Raw genomic sequence first — 8,132 nt, 5'->3', positions numbered from 1 at the left:
CCACAGTCCCACTCTCCTTTTGCCAAACCCCCAGACAACATCGCGTCCATGCCATTGCTGAGCAACAACAACATGGAAACATGTCGAGAAAACGCTGTTCAGTCTGGATCTAAAACTACATCATTGCACAGTAGGGCTGTGACGGTCACCGTGACAACCGCGTCAACCGTTGTCTATTGCCACCGGCTGTAGTGCACGTGACGTCACACACTCTATAACAAGCATAATACAAAGTTTTGTATACAAGTGTGATAATAGTAACAGTTGCAAATTGTTTTATTTAGACTAAGTCTATGCTAATTCACAAATTACCTCAAATGCAATACACGGGCGTTTGATCCTTTAGATTGGCAGGTTTGAGCGCAGGAAAGTACAGTACAGAATACAGATCCAAATACTACATCGCCAGTCTGGAATCATTTCCATTCATGTCACCCATCCGCATTTGTACAAGTGTCTTCAAGTTCACGTGATCACAAATGCTCGGCTGGTCAGGTTTGTATTTACTGCATTCGGTGTTTGAAAAAAAAAAACATGAATTACCATTCTGAAACATCCTGTTTTAAGCGCGTTTGAGGAGGTGGTTGGTTGTCTCCTGTCATCGCTGATTTGGGGTCTGAGTTCGGCTCAAACATGTAAGGCCGGACAACATTTCCCTCAGCAGTGACCATCCTTACCGGTGTTTCTATTGACCTTACTTGTGAGTATCACCAATCCACAGCAGGCTACAGCATACATGACCCTAGTTACCTGTGGTTGGTCTGGCCGTGCGTCACTCAGAAAACAACAGTGACAGGCCAAACTCGACCTGTTCTTTGCAGAGCTCCTGAGAGAGGAACTGTAAAAATATGTTGAGATGGTTTTTGGTACTTATACCGCAAATATATATTCTTAAGGACATCAAGACTTAAAATAAAACTCCAGAAAAGTGTAAAATATGTGACCTTTAAAAGTAAAACCTTGGTTTGGTAAAACATGAACATTTACAACACTTTTTGCATTGTGAAGTGACCGTAATTAAAATGACATTTGAAACTATTTTTGGAATAAAATGGACGAATTTTCTGAGGATAATTGCTTAGCCAGCATTGTGTGTTATATTATATATTTTTTGTTTAACAGCATTCTGTGGTGGAAATGACTGATGAAAATGACATTTTTATGAATAAAAGGGCTGCATTTAAAATGTTAACATTTTATGAATGCTAAATGTGATGATTAATATATATATAATAGAGTTTCAATGCTGTCATATTCTGTGGTGGAACTGACACTCTGACAGTGATGAAGAATGCATTTTTAACAGTTTTTGTTAAAAAAGGCTCTATTTTCTGATGCTATTTTTATAGCTAGCATTTAATGTATAGCTAGCATTCAACTTTTTTTAGTTGGAAAAATACCATTGTATACTTTACTTACAGTTTGTTTGCATAATGCCAAAATACATTCATTTCCTTTCCTGAGTCACATGTACAGCAAAATGCCATCCAGTTGTTAATGGTGATGAATTCTCCTAGATCTGTACCGCAGAGCACGTACATCCTCTCAAACAGACATATAGGTCTTGCCACTTGTAAAAAAAAGACACTAAAACTAGACATGAAATGTGGAAGTGCCATGTGACATTCCTCTGGATTTAATGGAGGAGGCCATTAAACAGCAGGGAAAAGTTTTTGTGTTAAAGTGCCGATGCTGAGCTGGAAAGACAGCACAGGAAGTTGCCATTCTGCTGTCTCAACCCACACTGTTGATGCGCATTTGCGTGGTGACACCCGCTGTTTTCAACTCTGACTTCACAAATTCCATTTAAAGACTGAATAACGCAGCTATAATTGGGATCTTTCTGTAGCTTCGTTCATTAGGGATGGCCCAGTCACGTGTTCATCCTGACCCAGAGTGCCTCAGCCATGCCCTTACATCTGACATGCAGCATTTTTCAGAGTGCTGTATCTCCTCATGAATATTTGATTAGAAGAAGACTCGCAGAGAGTGGCCTAAATATTCTGTGTCATGCCACCTCAGATCCGCAGGTGCTGGAATTAAAGGGAAAGAGATGCACAGAAGTGTTTTATCACTCTTCTTCTTGCTGTTTTTAGTGTAGTGATTGATAGCTCATCCCAAAATAATAATCTTAATTTTCTCATGTCATTGCAGACCAGTATGACTTTCTTCTGTGGAACATTAAATATGTGAAGAATCATTTTGCTGCTCTTTTCCAATCAAAAAACTGAGCAAGGACAAATATTCCATTTAACCCATGAACACATGCAGAAGTGTTTTTTTCACTGAAAATCTGTTGTTGCTCTCAAATCCTATTTGGGGATATCTTTTTCTTTGTTATAGTTGAGTATTTGATTTAAATTTAAACACACACACACACACACATATATATATATATATATTTGTGTGTGTGTGTGTGTGTGTGTGTGTGTGTGTGTGTGTGTGTGTGTGTCTGTGTGTGTGTGTGTGTTTTTTTACTTTCAGTTTGAATGTTGTTTGGAGGAAATAAAAAATAAACAATAAAATACAGAAAATAAAAATACAATTATTAATGTCAGAGATACAGAAGTTTATTCACTAAAAATCTGTCGTTGCTCTCAAATCTCATTTGGTGGTTTGTTTTTCATTGTAATTATTTATTATTTGATTTAAACTTAAAGCATGCATTCATTCATTTATTTTTATTATTTCTTTTCATGGGGGGGGGATAATAAAAATACAGAAAATAAAAATACAATTATTAATGTATTTTTTTTATCAGATTTGGATTCCTCAAATTTCATATTGTGTGTTCCACATTAGAAAGAAATTCATACAGGTGTGGAAAACACATTAGGGTGAGCAAACGATGACCAAATTTTCATTTGTTAGATGTGAATTGCTGCTTCAAAGCGTACTTCTTTGTCCCTTATTTTACACAATTTAATGCACATGTACATTTATGTTATGTGCATTTAAGAAAACAAAGTGTGCAGAACAAGTCTTTATAGAAAAGATTAAAATAATGATAACTTTATACCTGAACTTTATGGAAAGACTTCTTAGAGGAACAGGAATCTCACAAAGCTCTTTAAGCAGCTCCATCAAAGCGCTGGCAGGGCCCTCTGAGTTAGTGTTGCAGTCATGTTCTTGTTTACCTGTGTTCCTGATGATGCTCCCATGGACTGGAGTTGCACTAAATTGGAGTCTCTGGGAGAAAGATAAAAGCTTCAAGATTGTGTCATCCTGTCTGGTTCTGTTCTCCTGCTGTCAAATGAACAGTCCAGGAGCTTCAGAAATCTCTTTGTTGTTTCCTTCCCAGCTTGGGCTTTTTTAAAGCAAGAGAGCATCTATGAACTTCAGGAGAAGCTCTGAGGAATTCCCTGCAGGGGGCATTGACTTGATGGATCAAAGCTACTTTGAATAAGCTTGGTTTCAGCAGTCCACGGTTTCTGTTATGAGCAGTGCATGGTCTTGGACTTAAACAAGCCCACATGCTGCATCACCGCTAAATCTCAGTTCACTTAAAAAAAAAAAAAAACATGCTAGAGATTTTCAGGATTTTCCACATGCCTCAGTCTATAGGTTGAGTTCGCCTCAGGCTTACTTCCTTGGGTCAATCTCATGTTAAAGTCTCAAGATTAAAATTTTCAGTTTCCAACTTGACTTGTCTATATACTTCAGAGTTATTATGAATACACATTGTTAGGCCTTCATGCTTGTTTTTACAGCTTAACTATTGTTCTTCTGCTGTTTTCTGTGTTCTTTTGTATTTTTTATTTTCTTTCTTTCTTTCTTAAAGCTTCTCTATTCTTCACTGAAGTCTCTACTCCCTGAAACAGCACTACTGTCACCCTGGTTATTAATACTTTAGCTAGAAACAGCTCTATTTGAAAAAATAATTCATTTGAGAACAAAAACATGAGCAGAATCATATTTTTGTCCAGAAATGTTGTACTATGCTTTTGCAGAAATGTTCTCAATGGTTGTAAGTGCATTGCTAGGTGGTTTCTAAGATGTCCTGGGTGGTTGCTAGGTGTCAAAAGTTAAGAGAGCCCACTCTTAAGTATGATAGTCTGATCCCTATATATGACGGGGGGTTTTCTCCATTGCAAGTGCTATTGTATTATTATTATTATTATTGGAATTTTTTTATTTTTGTGTATTATTTTATTTTATTTCTATAATTTTATTTTAGTATTTATTTGTTGCAAAAGAACATTTTTATATATTTTTTTATTTTATTTAATTTTTTTAAATACAATTTTTAAATATACACTTAAATTTCTTCTTTATTAGAATAGATTTATTATTTAATTTAATGGTTTTATTTATTTATTTATCTATTTAAAAGGTGAAATCATTAGTCTGATCACTTAAAGTAATAGCAGACCTCTCCTCAAGCAGCTGCATGAGTTAATGTGTCATTTTTGCGTAGAATGTGGGCTGTGAGTTATATGGTAAAATTATGGGATTGTTCACATCTGTAAACCTAGGTATGATAGTAACGCTCTAATTCTTTGCTTAAATTCTTCTTTGCATTGTCTTCTCTGTGTGTTATAGGCACACTTTCTGGCAGTACCGCAAAGAGAATCCCAAGTCCCATGTGGGTGACCCTCCACCAGATGGTCTGCCCGGCTTCAACAGCGGCGTAATGCTTCTGAACCTTGACGCCATGCGTCACTCTACCTTATACAACCAGCTTCTGGAGCCCGAGCGGATGGCTCATCTCGCGGAAAAATACCACTTTCGGGGGCACCTGGGCGATCAGGATTTCTTCACAATGATCGGGATGGAGCACAGGGAACTCTTTTACCCACTTTTCTGCGGCTGGAACCGACAGCTTTGCACATGGTGGAGGGAACACGGGTATGGTGACGTCTTCCTGCTGTACTATCACTGCGATGGGCCGGTGCACATCTACCACGGCAATTGCAACACTCCCATACCTGATGACTGAGGTTCAAATTGCATCTTTGAATGCTAACTTTTCGATTAAACTCATTTTGTTTGCACATCTTGAACAAACTTTAAATCAAGTGGACCGAGGCAGAAGGGGCTCATTGTTAGAGGTGCTAATAGTGTAGCATTCCCATGAGTAATCACATTTACACAATATAATCCAGCCATTACCACATGAATCATTCATTTAACACCACTGAGGCTGTTGGCGCCTTTCCAAAGTTACTAAAAGTCTCTGACTTAAAGGGATAGTTCACTCAAAAATGAAAATTACCCCATGATTTACTCACCCTCAAGCCGTCCTAGGTGTTTATGACTTTCTTCTTTCAGACAAACACAATCGGAGTTATATTAAAAATGTCCTACGTCATCCGCTGGAACACCACTCTCTCGTGAACACGCATACAGTACGACAGTTAGCGGAAACTAGAGATTACGGTTTAAAAAGTTTTAAATATTTATATTTTTCTTACACAAATGCATCGCTTCATTTCAGAAGGCCTTTATTAACCCCACAGAGCCGTGTGGAGCACTTTATATGATGGATGGATGCACTTTTTTGGGCTTCAAAATCTCGACCCCATTCACTGCCATAATAAAGCTTGGAAGAGCCAGGACATTTTGTAATATAACTCTGATTGTATTCGTCAGAAAGTGGAAAGTCATATACATCTAGGATGGCTTGAGGGTGAGTAAATCATGAGGTAATTTTCATTTTTGGGTGAACTATCCATTTAAATACCAGTTGTTTTTCTCTATTTAAATAATGCAGTGCAGCTTTGACTCTCAGTAGTCTGAGTTTCCTCATGCAGGTGTCTCATCAAATCGCTCTTAGACAGCAGGGAAGGAGCCAATCAGAGAGTCTTTTCCTCACGTTAAAATGTGTATTGTTTACAGGTGCAGTTGCACTCTTGCAGTCACATTGAGGTGCCACTTCCTAATGCATGCTTTAAAAAGTGGAGAGAGCTGATGTGTATATTTTTACTGGTTTTATTTTCAATGCAATGCGTTCCCACTTTAAGCCACATTCTCCACTTCATTCCTATGTTTTTATGCAGTGATGAAAGCAGGGTGGAAAGGGTTGTTGACCCACTTTCCTGAGTTTTTATGCGCTGATGTTGGAAATCCGTTTTCTCTGTGATGTGCAACTGAATCGCCTTAGAACAGCCAAGATAGCATCTAGAACATCTGATCAGTGGTCTCATCTAGAAAACATTCTTGCCGAGGTGCTCTGATCCGCCTGAGAAATGTGGAAGTGGGATTTGCTGGAGAATTCCAAAGGGAACAGCCTCTGCCTTGAGGGGGATATACACTAGATTTCGAGGGTAGAGCACTAGCTGTTGTGGTTGGCTGGCATTTATTGAGCGATGTTGCTGCGAAACTTTGTGGGATTGTGTGAAATGCTCGTAATAACCTGTGCAATGTCAAATCAGCAGGTGGAGAGAAAGAACTTATAATGAGGCCTCACAAGTGTTGGCAGGCAGCCATGAATTCCTACGTCAAGCTCTTCTGTGTCCAGTTTTGTGAGGTTAAGCGTCTTTGGGATTTTCAAAGAATCAGTTTTTTGTTTTGTTGGGAGTGCGGTCATGCTTTGTCTAACCATTTTAGACCAGCTTTTGCCTGATCAAGTTAAAAGCAAAATGTTTAAAGGGGTCAAAGGATGCCCATTTTCCACAAGTTGATATGATTGTTTGGGGTCTTAATGAAAAGCCTATAACATAGTTTGGTTAAAATTTCTCAATGGTAGTGTAAAAAACAGCTCGATTTGAGAAAGGGGGAAACATTTAACCAGATTTTTTTTTTAAAAACCACTGGGTGGATTTTTATCATTATAGGGTGGTTGTGTACACACACTGCCAACACACATTTCAGTTCAAACAACTTGTAGCATTCAATGACCCCTTTAACTAATTAACCGCATCACATGAAGTATTTGCGCTTTTTTCCTGTTTTCTTTCTTTTGTATTAATTTTCATTGGGTCTCATTCCTGAAAGATGAGCATGAGGCATATTTCGGTGTAAATCTCAATTTGTACGTTATCGTTCAAAAGTTGGGGGTAGGCAAGATTTGTAATTTTTTTGAGGGAAGTCTCTTATGATCACCAGGGCTGCATTTATTGATCAAAAATACAGTAAAACAGTAATATTGTAAAATATTATTAAAATTTAAAATAACTGTTTTCTCCTTGAATATGTTTTAAAATGTAGAAACATTTCTTCTTATTATCAATGTTGAAAACTGCTGCTTAATATTTTTTGTGGAAACTGGTACAATTTTATAGGATTATTTGATGAATAGAAAGAACAGCATTTATTTGAAATAGAAATATTTTTCACTTTTGATCAGTTTAATGCATCCTTTTTGAATAAAAGTATGAATTTATTTATTTTAAAAAAATCTTACTGACCCCAAACTTTTGAACGATAGGCTCATAAAAGACTCTAAATTGTTGCATGCAATTCACAGCAACAGTTGGTTATATGAACGACACCGAATCATATGTGTATTTTGTGTTTACCTAGTTTTCCATGAACATTTTGTTTTCCAAAGGAATCTCTCAGGGAAGATTGATAGAATAAAACAAGTTTTAGTATAAGGAAAATTTAATACAACCTCCACAAGCTAGACTTCTATATAGTACAGGTTATTCTTTCTAAAGATCCACCTGTTTGTCATTCAATTTTTAGTGATGAATGTAAAACACACACTTGTTGTGTAATATATGTTGTGTCATAGAAATTGAATGTATTAAAGCTAATGAACAGAATTCCAGAAGTGAAGGAAAATCACATTTGTAATGTATCTAATATATCGTTCTCTCCATGCAAATGTATTGGTGGTCTGAATAAAATTCCTTCTATTTCTTAAGATCCTATTGCATTTCTCTTTCTTTATGCATTAAAAATGAGCCGTAGTCTACATGTTTTTGCATGTTGCTATATCAGTTTCATTTTGAAGTGGAGCTCTCACAATTTTTAGATGGCTCTGCAGTTGAATATCCAGGATGGGTTTTGCTTATTTGATCAAGCATCCTTATGTGTTGTGCGGAGGCCTGTGTCCTTTATCCCAGTTCCAATTTTCACAGCATTGTCTGAGCTGGCAGTGTTTTGCAGCATGAATGTCGAAGAAATCAAAGTGGTGTTGTGACCTAAATTCTGTCACCTCACAACACAATCATGATTTTCTTTCT

At 37.1% G+C, this 8,132-nt stretch overlaps 1 protein-coding gene across 1 annotated transcript in view; it reads left to right on the top strand.

Moving 5' to 3' along the window:
• LOC107685961 (xyloside xylosyltransferase 1-like) overlaps nt 1-5,205 on the top strand; it is a 41,020-nt gene extending 35,815 nt beyond the window's left edge. The window contains exon 5 of the mRNA XM_016482735.1: nt 4,543-5,205. Coding sequence (XP_016338221.1) covers nt 4,543-4,939 — 397 coding nt within the window. The 3' untranslated portion in view covers nt 4,940-5,205. The remainder of the gene's footprint in view (nt 1-4,542) is intronic.
• Nucleotides 5,206-8,132: the final 2,927 nt, after the last annotated feature.

This window comes from Sinocyclocheilus anshuiensis, unplaced genomic scaffold, assembly GCF_001515605.1.
Source record: "Sinocyclocheilus anshuiensis isolate Anshui unplaced genomic scaffold, SAMN03320099.WGS_v1.1 scaffold465, whole genome shotgun sequence".
NCBI lineage: Eukaryota > Metazoa > Chordata > Actinopteri > Cypriniformes > Cyprinidae > Sinocyclocheilus > Sinocyclocheilus anshuiensis.
Note: the sequence above shows the minus strand (reverse complement) of the source record. Positions and strands in the feature narration are given on the sequence as shown.